General features: G+C 44.4%; 1 protein-coding gene across 1 annotated transcript in view; it reads right to left on the reverse strand.

The window, feature by feature from the left end:
- Window positions 1–15,085, reverse strand: part of syde1 (synapse defective Rho GTPase homolog 1) — a 26,814-nt gene that overhangs the window by 4,341 nt on the left and 7,388 nt on the right. The window contains 10 exon segments of the mRNA XM_020616682.1: window positions 1,370–1,545; window positions 3,734–3,860; window positions 5,992–6,129; window positions 6,412–6,500; window positions 6,627–6,746; window positions 7,429–7,592; window positions 7,807–7,999; window positions 8,638–8,976; window positions 9,415–9,937; window positions 10,361–10,647. Coding sequence (XP_020472338.1) covers window positions 1,370–1,545; window positions 3,734–3,860; window positions 5,992–6,129; window positions 6,412–6,500; window positions 6,627–6,746; window positions 7,429–7,592; window positions 7,807–7,999; window positions 8,638–8,976; window positions 9,415–9,937; window positions 10,361–10,647 — 2,156 coding nt within the window.

Genomic DNA, 15,085 nt, shown 5'->3' on the forward strand with positions numbered 1-15,085 from the left:
CCATGCTGGGCTGGTAGGCATACTGCAGGGGGTCCAGGGTGCCCGGTATACTGCTCTGAATGTGGGCCAGCATCACTCTCTCAAAACACTTAATAATGATTGGGGTGAGTGCCACTGGCCTGTAGTCGTTCAGGCAGGTGACTGGGCTCTTCTTGGGAAGGGGGACGATGGTTGTGGTCTTAAAACAGGTGGGAACGATGCTCTGGATGAGGGAGAGATTGAAGTTGGTGGCGAGAACATCAGCCCTGAGAGCCCTCCCAGGGATGTTGTCCGGTCCTGCTGCTTTGCGGGGGTTGATCTTCCTCAGGACTGTGCGTACCTGTCCTGGTGAGACAGTTAGTGGAGGGGAAGTGGGGGATTGGGTGATCTCGGTGTGTGTATGCCTCCTCTCTGTGCTGTGGCTGGAGGTCTCAAAGTGGGTGTAGAAGGTGTTGAGGTCATCCGGCAGGCTGTTTGTGGAGCTGATGATGCTGGTGGTGGTCCTGTAGTCTATGATGTGCTGCAGGCCTTGCCACATCCGTCCGGAGTCAGCAGTAGAATAGAAGCCATTCAGCTTCTCCCTGTACTGCTTCTTGGCCGCTGTGATGGCTTTCCTCAGTCTGTACTTCACAGCTTTGTACTCCGTCTCATCGCCTGATCTGAATGCATGAGAGCGAGCATGCAGCATATGGCGTACCTGACTGTTTATCCAGGGCTTCTGGTTGGGGAACCTCCTGACTTGTATGGTGAGCACAATGTTGTCGATACAGGCACTAATGTACCCGGTCATGTACTCAGCATAATCCTGTCATGTCTGTGCTGTCTGGTTTCACAGCATGCCTGAAGTCCTATTAGCTTACATACTGCCAAAATGATCCTAACTGAGGTGCTGTGAAAGCATCACACTGTGGTTGCATTTCATACACTCCTCTCCCCATGGTTCCTATCTTTCTTCACTGTTGGCAAAGGTTTACGGTGTTGAAATCTGGCAAAAACAGACATCTGCTATCACATGTGTATGCATATCTGAACTGGAATCAGCAGAGGAGACGTCTGATTGGTTCATTCCCGACTGTTCACCAGGGTCTTCACTACACTAAGGAAATATTATCTTTACATGCTGACATTGCACCCCAGATCCACACCCCAAACACTTGTGTACAGAATGAAAAACATGTTCCAGACTTTAGATTAATCGCATTGCTGTACAGAAACATGCACATCTCTCCCATAACCTCAAATTTTACATGTTCAAAATGTTTGAGACTTTGATGGCAGGATGTAGAAATGTGGCTTCATCAACAGGACAATTCTACATTTAGCCACATGTGACAGAAGGACAGAGGAGAATGCTGTACTATAGTACTGCATTAGTACTACTCTGCGTTACTTTCTCTGGAGGCGGCAGACAGGCCAGTAGCTCCACGGTACTCTGGGCCAACTGGGGGTCAGGGGTCACATATAGGGCAGGTGGGGGTCGTAGGGCCATGGCCTCCCTGACTACATTGTACAGAGTCCTTGTGATGAGTGGAGATGGCAGCTCTCGCAGGTAGTCCTTCAGTATACCTGAAAAAAAAAACACAGCACTGAGTATACCCATGGTGAGAATGAGTGCTCAAGTCATCACGGTCATTCATACTACTACTTGGTCCTGTGTGAGTCTCAGCAGTGTCCGAATGATCGAGATCATAGAAATGTCCCTGCAGCCTGACACATGTAAATCATTTACGAGTTGCTGAGGTCATGTTGAAATGGTCCAAGCCCAAGGGTCTGTTCAAACACCTGCAATATTTGTGACTATTCAAGCAACACCACAAGCACATGAAGTGTTCAGAGCTCGATCAGTGAGGACGTCCTGCCCTTCATACATGGCTCTACTGCGTGAACGTCCACTTCAGTGTGTCCTGTGTCTGAAACTCACTAACAGTGAATTAGGACCAACAGTAATTCTTCTGTCTTCAGGGTGAGTGTCAGTCCATACTGAGACAGACAGTGAACATGCAAGTACGGAGAGTCACAGGCAGGAGTAAAGTTAACTGAGCCTTTAGCGTATATTCTTCCTCTCAGACACAGCAACAAAAAACAATATGTCAGCAATGAACACTGCCTGTTTTTGCTTAGTTGCACAAATAGAAACTTAATGCAATTTGGATTAAATCTGTTTTCTTTCCTGCAAACAAGTCATAGCTCCACAATTAGTATTGTGCTATAGGTTTAGCTACATTGCTAACATACTAGCTCTGGGGATCCCTGATGGACTAGTGGCTAGGATTCAGTGCTCTTGCTGCTGCGGCCCAGGTTCAATTTAGGACTGCGTCAGGAAGGGCACCCGGCGTAAAACACGTGCCAAATTTCAAGATGTGAATCCTCAGTGTGACGAGTCGCTGTGGCAACCCCTAACAGGAACAGCCAAAGGTGACAGACAGGCTCACATACTAGGTCTACAATGGCGGCTCTTTTCTTGATCGCATTTTGTGTTCTGCTACTATAAATGATACAAATTAACTGGTATTATTTAGTTACTCAGAAGCAGTGCTCTCCCAGGCACTTGATAAAAAGTAAAAACAGCTGCCCACATGACAGACTACACCTGATCTTTTCTCTTTTCTGTTGGATGTCCACCTCAGGTTCTGGGAGACAGTGGAGCCCAGGAACTTGAAGGACTTTACTGCTGATACAGTGCTGCTGAGTATGGTGATGGGGTGGGGGAGTGGGGGGGCTCCTCCTAAAGTCCACTGTCATCTCCACTGTTTTGAGCATGTTCAGCTCCAGGTTGTTGCAACCACAGGGCCAGCTGTTCTGTAATTCTATAGGCCAACTCATCACAGTCAGATGAGACTGATGACTGTTATGTCATCTGTGAACTTCAGGAGTTTAACAGAGGGGTCTCCTGAGGTGCAGTCAAGCTGGTAATCCACTGACAGGTGGGGGCAGGCATAATGAGCTGGGTCAGTTTAGAGTGGAGGATAACTGGGATGATGGACAACCACCAAGCTTGTCAATTGTCCCATGCACAGTGTTTGTATTTGAGTGGCAGGATGTCATTATTAAACAGTTAAACCTTCTTAATAAACCATTAAACCTCAACGTGTTGAGGTCTGAGCAGGCCCTCGGGCACTAGGGTTACTACCAGAAATACTATTGCAAATACCACAAATGTGGGTATTAGGACAGGCCCCAGGTTGTGTTTTTATTTTCCTTTAAGTCACAGTTTCTGATTTATCCTGTCCTGTAGGCTGCTTTTGTTGTGTGATATGTCCTCACTGTTACTTTTGTTCTTATTCTCTGTAAACCCCGTTTTACAAAGTTATCATGATTATGCAAGGTCATGAACCTCAAATTTGAGTAATTTAAAGCCGTATCCAGGTTGTTAACACCAGGGTGAATCACTGATGCTAAGTTCAAGCTGTTTACATCAAGTCACTCGCAAAGGTAATTTCTGTGTTATGAATACCATCTGAGCCTCAAAGAAAGAAGATCAAGGCCAAGTCCTTAAGGTCAGTTCAAGGTTCTTAAAGTCCAGTGCAAATAAAAGATTCATAAAGGTGAAGCTCAATCATTAATATAAAGTCATCTAGGTGACACACAAATCAACCAGGCTGACCTAAGCCATTAAGATGAAATACAAATCAGACATTATTCAATCATATCAGAGTCTCTCAAGTAATGTCTGACCTTAATGGCTTGAATATGACTCAGACTACAAACATACCAAACCACAGCGTTTAAATTCAGATCATCTGGTGTTACTCGCCTGTGATGACATTGATGTCGGGGTAAAGGTCCTCGCTGAGGCAGACGGCTGAACTGTTCCTCTCAAACCAGTCCCTGAGCTCCTTCTTCACTGCCGCAGAACCACACAGTCTGTACAGACCCACCACCTGACAGGCATAGGCAGACAAAGAGACAGACAGGTGCATACACGTACTGTAGATACAGATAAGGTCATGAGTCAGAGGTGCAGAACATCCTGACTGGTCAGCTTCAACAAAAATAACATCATATTTGCACCCTGTGTTAACTAGTTTCAATCAGTCAAGAACAATGTGCAGTGAGCTTCCAGTTTAGTTATTTACAATGGGATAGTCTTAGTGTGTGGTTCACAGAGAGCTGATCCTGAAGCTCTGGGTTCACCAGTGGATCCCTCTTCCAGTCCTCAGTTGTGGCCCTGGTCTCTACGGTGACTGAAAGAATAAGATGGTGGATCAAAGCAGCTGGAATGAGTTTCCCTGACAGGAAGTCTGGACTCAGCTTTAAGGGGCCAGTATACAACACTGTGAATGTCTTCCAAGAGAGACTGTCTGAAAATCAAGGTTATTTGTTTAAACCATAGGACATCTCCCCCTTCTCTCTGTTGACTGAATTTTACCTCTACCTTTGAGTGTGACTGTTTGGAAACGACTATAAACACATCTGATTTTCAGTGTAGTTGGCCTTTTTTTTAAGTATAATATGACCCCTAGAGACAACATGAGCCGCTTGTAGTTGTCCTGGACATATCTTTGATACCTCCCGTAAGAGGCTTTGCAAGTGAGACTCACTACAGAGAGGAGATCCAGCACCTGACAAGGTGGTGTTCAGATAACAATCTTGTCCTGAACACCAAGAAGACTAAGGAGGTCGTTGTGGATTATAGGAGGTCCAGGAAGACAAAACATATCTTGAGAAACAAATTCCAAAGTACCTAATACCAGACAGAATAAAGTATTTGAGAGACAATCACGAACAAGAATGATCCTCCCACAATTAATCCCTGAGAACAAATCAAAAATACCTAAGAACAAGACGAGATATAGTATTCGAGAGAAATCAAGAAATCAAGAAAAAGAATATTACTCCCACAATTAATCCCGCAATGGGGGAAATACCTGTATTTCAGCCATGAGGATCTCTGAAAAACTATTCAAAAATACCTAAAACAAGACAATATAAAGTATTCAAGAGAAATCAAGAACAAGATTTTACATATGTGCATATTTACAATGCATCTTACCCCCAGGATTTGAGTATTGCACCTCAATTGACTATTGCATAGTCCCTCATAATTTCACCTATCTTATCACTGCAGTGATATATTGTACAGTCTGATGGCTGTGGGGAGGAATGACCTACGGTAACGCTCCTTCTTACACTGGGGATGTAACAGTCTTGTGCTAAAAGAACTGTTCAGAGCCTGCACTGTGTGGTGCAAGGGATGGGAGGGGTTGTGCATGATGGATGTTAGTTTTATCAGCATCCTTCTGTCCGCCACCTCCTCGATGGAATCCAGGGGGCAGCCCAGGACAAGACCAGCTTGTTAGGTTTCTTCCTGTCCCTGTCCCTGTCCCTGTCCATGCTGCCACCTGCCCAACCTACAACAGCGTAAAAAACTGCAAATGACACCACAGTTTCATAAAATGTCCAAAGGAGTGCCCCGCGCACACCAAAGGACCTCAGTCTCCTCAACAAGTGGAGGCGGCTCTGGCCCTTCCTGTACAGGGCATCTGTGTTGTTGACAATAAATATGACAATAAAGATTCTTGATCTTGATCACATCCAGCATGGAGGAAACCAAGAAAAAAGACTCAGGACACACCGAGGGCCCCCTTAAAAAAGACACAGTGCTTCTCACAGGGTTTGTCCCCACACTATGAAATTCAAATAAATACTGGAAGTGTAATGATGTGTTCGAGTCCCTTAATATTGCACTTATCTGCTAACTCTCCTTCTGTTGTCCTGCTGCAGACAGACAGAGTTCCACATAGTTCTTCTCACCTGGCAGCCATGAGCTTCATCTAGACAGGAGACTCAGTCCACACCCCTGTGACCAACCAGACAAACCCTGGTATTGCTCCTGAAATCTCTGCAGTGGTGCATGGAAATGCAGTCCTGCACCCCTGCTGTTAATGAGTGTTGAAAAGGTCTTAAACTCCAGTTCCTTTAATGGCCACTCAGTGTTTGTATGTGAAAACTCTGACTGTAACTTCCACCTTCTCTTTAGAAATTAACTGGTAGCTAAGCAGAGCAACACACCTTCAGTCCTCGTCGCTCTATCTCGGCCACAGTTTTCTGGATCAGCAGAGGGACCGGAACTGCAGACCCTTCTTTCTCTACCAGGTGGTGCAGTTCAACCCCAAAAACATTAGCAGGGGCTGAAGTATCACTGCTGGGCTGTAGAGAGAAATAACCTCACCCTGTGATGGCAGTAGTAACATATGGTAGTATTTGTACATAGCAATAATAATAGTCTTAGTAATTTATGCGAGTGGTATGTGACTCAAGTCTGTGAACAGTAACTGTCACTGAGAAGAGATTAAGGTCACTGTGAAGGTAAATCTGATTTACTTTTATAGTTCCACTATGGTGTCATATCTGTAGAGTCATGACTAAAAACTGTTTGGTGCTTCAACCAGTTTTCTTTGTAGTAGTAGAAATAGTAGTATTACTGTTTACCTGAGCGTCCCATTTTTCCTGTAAAGACAGTTTGACATAGAGAAGTCCTCTGGGCTCCAGCTTCACACGGAGCTGCTGACTGCGACTTGCTGAAAGACAAACACATCTTTTCATATTTGTACCTCCTGAGTACAATTATTTATTCAGTTCATTTATACAAGTATTAATGAAACAAAGCTGAATGAGTAAAGTCACAGTATTTTAGTGCAATGAACCTTTAAAAAGCGGAGGGATAGAGATACCACCAAGACAGCAGACTCTGTTCCTGGTTTGACCACTTGAAGTCTGACCTGGATCCGTTACTGGTCTAGACCCTCCCACTGACTGCAGACCAGCTGCAGAGAAAAAAAAAACATAACTATACTGAGAAGTACAGGAAGCTTTAGGTTTAGTAAAGAGAGTTTAGTAACATTTGGTCAAATATGAATCATTAACATGAACAAACTAGAATCCTTCTGATAAATAAGATCTGAACCAGCTTAGTGCTGTTCCTTTAACCCCAATAACATGTTCAAGTCTCTGTAGTAAGATGCTGTGATCAGTGGCATCCAAAGCAGCACTGAGATCTAAGAGGACGAGTATGGAGATGAGTCCTTTGTCTGAGACTAGGAGAAGATCATTGGTGACTTTCACCAGTGCAGTTTCTGTCCTATGATGGACTCTAAATCCTGACTGAAAATCCTTCTTGTGCAGGTGGTCACATAACTGCAGGATTTGTTGCTGTGAATTGGTGCTACACAAATACATTTAACTGAATGAATTTTAAAACATGACCCCCACCCTTGGCGTAGGTAATGAGGATTATTATCAGAAGCCAAACCCACCAGCAGTGGAGGAGTTTGTCCTGAGGGTGGCACTAGAGGAAAGCTCATCCTCCAGAGAGCAGGAAGGAGACAAACAGTTGCTGAGATATTTTGCTGGCTGTGCTGTTCCACTAGTAGCAGTAGTAGTAACAATATTAGCAGGAGTAATGCCAGCACTTATAACAGAACTTAATATCATTAAAACTGGTAATACCTGGTGTTAGCACCACTACACGTAGCTGCCGAGCTCTCTCCAGCTCCAAGTGGAAGGTGTGGTTTAACGAGAGGGCAGAGCCTCGCAGGGTCAGTAGGGCAGTCCTTGCTCTTGTCACTCCATCAATCTGGATCCCCAAGAAGACCTCTTTACAGCCATCAAACCTGAGACAAGAGGAAAACATGCTAATGTGGTGAGCTGCAGTTGCTCTTATGTCCACTAGATGCTGCTGTGATCAAATTCAGTGAGCTGAAGTGAATGGAAAAACCACCAACCAAATGTCATTGTGTGCACTTTATACTGCTCCAGTTTTATCATTACTTAGCTCTATTTAGTAACCACTGCTGCTGGTTTCAGGCATTGGTGATGAACTTGTACCTGCTGGACTTCATCTCCTCCAGGCCCAGCAGATGAACAGTGAGTAAACCGGTCACCCGCTGGTTGCATCGTGGAGGATCAGAGCCCAGGTACAGCTGGAATGAACTGATGTCACATGGTGCTTCCTGAGAAGTTGCAAGCTGAGGGCCCTGTTGCCGTGGCAGCTCAGGGGAGTCCCCATCACTAAGATAGCCTGGCAAGTAAATATAAATGCCTGGATCAAGCTTTTAGCTTCAGATGCAGATATTTGTACAATATGTTATATTATGACTGTCTGAAGTATTTTAATAGAACCAGAGCTTGTCTAGTTTGGATGTGATGCCACCTGAGACAAAATAATCTGAGACAAAGAGTTGCTCTGTCTGGTGCAGTGAATATCACACTCTCTGGTACTCACTTGACAACATGCACTATGTTCAGCAAAGCAACAAATTCCTCACATACAGTGTACAGACAGGCACATCCAGGCTTCCTCACTTTGATTATAAAGCCACAGCGCGCTGCAGTCTACATTTGGGATTTGGCACTTTTTACTCTGGATGATTTTCTTGACACCATCCTTTTGGTCAATGTAGAGTCACCAACCTCAGCTGTATGTCTCCGTAGGAGTAAGCAGGAGTACCTGGAGGAAACCCCCGCAGGCATTTGGAGAACATGTGAACTCCACACACAAGGGCCCCATTTGGGATCTGAAACCGGAGCATTCTTGCTTTGTTGCGACAAGGCTAATCACTGCACCACCATTCATGCCAGTAGTATAACTTCTCTATCAACGTCCATCAAGACATAGTTTTTTCCATCAATAATAAACAAAGATGTAAACTGTTTTACCTCCCTTATTGGTAGAGCATCCTTTGAAAGATCTTCGCAGGGGTCGGGCTGGAGGGGCGGAGCTATCCAGGTGATATCTGCTGATCACATTCTGGTTGGAAGCCGACAACGATGCTGCATTCTTACTGGTCGACTCATCCCCAAACCCTCTGCTGTCATGGCCATGACGATGAGAACGAGAGGATGAGCGAAGGCTGAGTTTACGTCGCAGCTCTGGAAGTTTTTTCATTTTCAGGGAGAGCCTCCTTACTGTACCAGGAGACCTCAGCCTGTCCATCACACTGCCAGCCACGCCCCCTTTCTTTTGGGAGGGGGGGATAGAGTCAGCAAGGTGGGAGTCTGGGGACAAGAGACAAACTGAGCAACACTGAAAATGGACACAGACACAAGTGACCAGTGTGGGGCAATATGTCAGACAGGCTGAATATCGTCGCTGTCGGGCAGAAACCTTGTATCTACAAAACTGCTACTTTTCAGCATATGCTCACTTACTTGTGTATCATTACATTATAACATTTTACCTAAATCAAGTTTATATGACGTTTTGCCAACAGTTTCAGGATCCAAAGGAATTGCGAGATTTATTCACAAGCCTTTCTTAGTGCTTTTCTTTGGTTAAATGTTTGTAAAGCCCACAGAGAGACATAAAGGGTGATCAATAGCATTGATTTATGAAAAAAATTTAAATGACAAAACATGGACATATGAGGTTTCTAGCTGACAGCTACAATATGTTGTTAGTTGAAGCAACATAAAACCAGTATGAGGATTTCTTGCCTGTGTTTTCTGCTGTTATGTCATCAACATGGTGGCTGACACTTGGATTATGACCCTCCAGTGGACAATCACTGCTACAATCTTATGCTGAACCAACCCAAACTCCTTCCAGCTCTTTTCTGACATCTCCTGGCTCCGCCATCTTTGACACTCCTCCCTCCTCCCTCTCATCCCTCCTCCTCCATATCTCCTCCTCCTGGCATGGGCCTCCTGAATCCTCCTCCTCAGGGATTGGGTTGTACCAGATGTTGCTGCCACTATCCTCCTGTGAATCACTAGGTCCATCTGAAGCCTGGGACTTTCCTGAAGATAGCACCCAGGCCCGGCTGCTGCGATCCAGGCTCTGCAGGTAGGCACGCTGGCCAGACAGCTTAGTGTTGACAGAGCTGGCAGGGGCATCAGTAGAGCCCTCTGCTGGCTGAAGGGCTTCCTGCTGTACTGTTGTAGAACTGACAGAGACACATGGGGTGCTGGTCGTATCCCAAGCCAGGCTGACACACCTCCTGTCGCCACACTGCTCTGTCTGGAAGTAAATTTATAACATGAAGTTTCAAGAAGGAGGATGACAAACTACAAAAAGCAGGACAACAAGAAGAGGCTGCACTACCTGGACCCAAAAAAGTCTAGCTATCAGTGGAGAAAGGAGATGCATGGATGAAACTGCTAAAACAAAACTAGAAGAGAGAGTCTATATACAAAGATTAAAATGAGCAGCAACTGAACTACCAGAAACACAACCAAAGGTACCAGTTTCAGAGGCAGGACAAAAACAGAGTCAAACTACCATAAATGAAGGGTAAAACTACCAGCAGCAGGACAAAGAGTAGGGATTCAATTACCACAAGGAGCACAACAAAAAAAGGTCTAGCTACTGGAAGAAGACCAACGGTCAGAATTCACACCACCAGGAGCAGTGGATGGAAACACTGTGCTTGCCATCCCTTACCTTGTCCTGTGCTAGCTTCTGACTCCAGGCCTGCCCAAATGCATCCTGGGATATCCTTGAAGGTTTCTCCCAATCAGAGGCTTGGGGGATGGGGTTTGAGACCAAGGATGGGGGCAGAGCCACAGAGCCCTGTCGTGCCCACTGCTGTTTCTTAGCGACTGTGATGTGGTTACGTGGGGGAGAGGGGGCTTCCAGGTCTGCTGATGTCAGTGTTCTTGATGTCATCATTGATGGTGATGACGGTGATGAAGAAGTCTGGAGGACAGTGTTAGATTTCACTGGAACATCTGGGGGAAACATGTACAGCTGTTATTAGTATTCTTGTGGGCCTGACATCTTATAACTGAGGACAGAAAAGGAATCCAGTGGTGACTTCCTGGTGCTTCTCTACTTTATGGACGAAGACAAAACAAGAATAAGTGGTCATCGAGTGAGTTCAGGTCCCTGGTTACATGATTTTTTCCAGACAAAATTATCCTATGTCTCCTCCAGTTAAAAGTGTGGCTCTCAGCTCCAGGCCAATTGGCTCCTATAAATGTCAATCTTTAAAAACAGCTCACAAATGTATAGTTTTGTTTTTAAAAAGGCTCAGTAATTTTCTAAAACAGCTGCTCACTGTAGCTTTTAACAAATCCAAACAAGACTAAATAATGCATTTGTTTAGGACTATTTTCAGCTTGGATTGGACTTTTTGTGCTGTGCCTAGAGTCTGGGTCTAGAGGACGTAAAAGTAACTGGGCCAATCAGAGCTTTGCACGTAGGAAAGACTAAGGATATCAGCTTCCAGAAAACTGCTGTTACAGAAATAACAGCTCTACAACATACAGAATATGAACAGCACTATTAAAGCGATAGGCACCAAGAAGTGAAGGAGCCAAATTGTGGTTGAGAAAGCGATAGGGCAGAGAGGGCAGGACAAGAAGAGGCTGAGTGAGTCGATGTGCTGTGCACAGCCCAATGCTAAGAATTAGATTTTATATATTTGAAATAGTAAAAAAAAAAAAAAAAAAAAAAAAAAAAAAAAAAAGAGAGAGAATCCTGAGCAAGGGGAAGTTGACCCCTAGTTAAATGATCGTGGATGGTGTCATTCTCTCGGACAGCCATGGCCAAATATACCTGGGTGGCCATTTACACCAATTTGTCAAAGTGTAATAAAGAGAACAAACCTAAATTAAATCAGTAGTTGTGACTCTCTTTGCCTTTAAAACAGCAGTAGTTTTTTTTGTTTGTTTTATTTTAAATAAATTTCCCAAACAGAAAACCAGTAAGCACCAGGTCCCACTTACCTGATAACTCTTCATGGGTTACAGCTGCATTTGCACCACCCATAGAGCATGCAAAGTTACCTAAATTAAACATACTCTTCCAGCATTCACTAATGTAGAACTTTAGCTTCAGAAAAATGCTTAGTTCATTCAAAATGCCACGGGCATACCAAGGAAGAGAAGCTAGATTAACACAAAGTTTCAAAACTGCAGAAACTGAATTCTCTTGGTTTGTTCTGCATCGTTAAGAGCAAACGCAGGCAAAGATGAGCCAACATTAGCTAAAATCAAAGGAGGATGTGCTGGCTAGTAGCACAGTGGTCTGTCCTTCAGTACCATGGAGCTATAGACTTAACTTTTCCACATCTGAACATTATAAAGCCAAGAAATTTGACCAAGACAGATGGTAGAGAGCTTTGCGTGGTGCAAGGCCAGCAGCATATGCAGAACACCCTTTGCTTTGACAGCAGAGAAAAGTCAGTTTGATTTGACCTGGAAGTGAAGTGAAACACCCTGTTTCAGTCAAGCCTGGCTGCTTCTCACTAAGCACCCTCAGCTCTTGCTGCGTCTAAAAGAAGGCAGATCTGAGTGTGCTGGTATGTTTCCCCTAACTTTTTCCAGAGCTCACAATAAAACAGCTGCAGCAATCAGAGACTGCACACAACCCAAATCATACTTGGTGTAGCACATGAATGTGCCCCTTCATGTTTCAAGACTCTGTGAGGCTGCACAGTATCAACTGTCTAAAATCAGTCATCAGCTGTTTCTCTGCTCAGACAAAGTGGAAAATACAGTACAGTATATAACAACATTTCATCACCACCGATTTCCTCTCTCATATCGTGAACATCTGGATTTGTCTCTGGCAGCTCCCTCTTCCCGTGTGTGATCCTTGTGACTGTGTGCACAGTGTTTGACTGAGCTGCATGAATAAAACCACTGTGGGGGTGTTGTCAGTCTGACCTCAGCAACATCACATTGCATCTGTGACTTCATGTGTTACATTGTTATGTGGTTTCAGATCAGACAGGAGGTCATCTACCTGAAACATGGAACATTACACTTTATAATGCTGTTCACTCATTGGCTGGCTAATACATTTACCTCCTCCAGAACTACTTACTCACAAATCACTGTAACATCTTCCAGGACCTTGGAACCTCCTCAAGAACCACTGTAATCTCTTCTTTTCATAACCTGTGGAACTTACAACAAAATCATGAAATCTCTTAAAGGGCATGTTGATGCTCTCCAGGACCCTATGCAGTCCTCTCAAAGGCCACTTTAAAACCAATAAAGGACCCCTGAAACCTTCTACACACTCAGTGTTCAGACTATGCAATGAATATGCAGTGACTTCAGACACAGCCCGTTTGCTGCTGAACATACACTGGCTCTGTCACCGATACACTGTGAAAATAAAACAGGACCAGACAGGAAGTGAAACTCTCCAGAGGCCAGCCTCCACTTCCTGTCATCTGAATGAAGCCAAGACCTGAAAGAGGACTGTATGTGTGTACTAATAATAAGCCATCTGCTTCTAATTTTCAGCAGCATGAGAAATGCTGATCAGTGAGAAAACGGGAGGGGAGGTGGGAGGGAGGGGTGGATGGGAGGAGGAGGTAAAGGGAGAATGGGGGGAGAGTAAACAGCTGTGAGTGTGCAGATGTCAATGAAGTCTCTGTTTTTAAAGCTAAACACACTGCTGTCTATTCACTATTCATTAATCTTAAAACATACCAATACACAAAGACTGCAGTCAGTAACACACACATCTGTGCATCTATCTCTGTGAGGACCCTCACTGACATAATGCATCCCTTAGCCCCTAACCCTAACCTAAGCTTTATTCTAACCTAAACCCTAAAACCAGGTCTGAAGCACCAGACAGCCCTGTGAAGGTGTGAGGACCTGGCAAAGTCCTCACTCCCAAGACATAAAACTGGTTCTCACAGAGAGCCACACAAGCACACGCTCCCAGCCTGCGCTAGAGACAAGGCCAGCTTTGACTCAAACAAACAACTCGTCTAGAAAACACAGGACACATTTTCACAGTATACAGAGAAAGAAAACAGTGTGCATTTCACATGGTCATCACATGACAGCTAAAATAAAAAGTTTCAGTTGTGTCAAAGGAAAACATGAGTGAATCTTGCCCTGACTATGTCGTGCTCCTCTGTGGAGGGCGACAGCTGCCATTAGTCTGGCTTTGCCTCTGCTGATGTTCAGTACATTACACTGTGCTGCCTCTGTCAGTCATTAAACACATACTTGTTGTTGAGATGTAGCTATGGGGAGGTGAGATCAGGACAGAGCCTGTGGTGAAGGTGGGGGGTGTCTGTGAAGAATTCTTGTGAGTCCGTCTGCAGATATACATATCTCCATACACAATATCTCCACAAAGCCAAACAAGCATCACATCAGCACAAAGCAGTAGTAGGTTGTTCAGGTTTCAGACCTGTTGCTTTTAGTTTTAGCTCAAATACGACACTGCCCATATGTGTGTGAGCAGGTTTATATCTCAAAACTCCACAGAGAAACAGGAGTAAACACACACACAGGACTAATGACAGGAAGTAGTCAGCTGACCCAGTTTGTGTGCAGGAAGTTGATTATTACACCATGTGTGGAGATGAGGAGATGACAGACAGACACACAGCCCTGATACAAGGCACTGGATCCATACAGTAAATACCATGGTGATAAAATCACTTCAAATCAGAGCATCAAGAAAACAAGGCTCTCTGAACTATTATGATGAATTTAAACTTTCTAAACCTGAGCCAGTTACTTCTGCTTATAGAAGCTCATTCTGGCAATAGTCTGTTAAGCTGTGGAACTGGTCTTTGAGATCTGCAGAGTTTGGTTCAGATCCAATACAGATCCAGTTAGCTCTGGCTAACTGCTTCCCACAGCTTCAAACCAGCAACAGACTGAATCAAAATAAGAAAATTAGCTGGCATTTGATTAACTAAGCTTTTCTAATGACAAACCTGGTTCTGTTGTTAATGCCGCCCTCTCCACCCAAACCACTGTGTAACAGACACTCCAGACAGTCGGGTAGCAGAATAGCAGAACCATGAGGCATTACAGACAGATTGATGTTTCACATTATTCTTCTCTGATGCTGAAAATGTGTGAATGCCTCAAGTATGTGTTTCTGCAGATGACAAACTACTGTAGCCAAAGAGCTAACTGCCAACATGCTAACCCCTAACATTTAGTCTATCACACAATATATCTGAGCTTCTCTTTGTTTTGAGGAACTCTTCGGCCCACAGCCTCCTTCCTCATATTACTTGGACTGAACATGACAAGATGTCATTGGAACATTCAAGTTTGATGTTTCATAAGACAAGAACTCCAACTGACAAAGACCTAAATGGGATTTTTCCATTATAGGAACCTACCAAAACGTGTTGCACTGAATAACGCTTGTCATCAGTTCTGCGAGGGGGGG

Source organism: Monopterus albus, unplaced genomic scaffold (assembly GCF_001952655.1).
Source record: "Monopterus albus unplaced genomic scaffold, M_albus_1.0 scaffold177.1, whole genome shotgun sequence".
Lineage (NCBI taxonomy): Eukaryota > Metazoa > Chordata > Actinopteri > Synbranchiformes > Synbranchidae > Monopterus > Monopterus albus.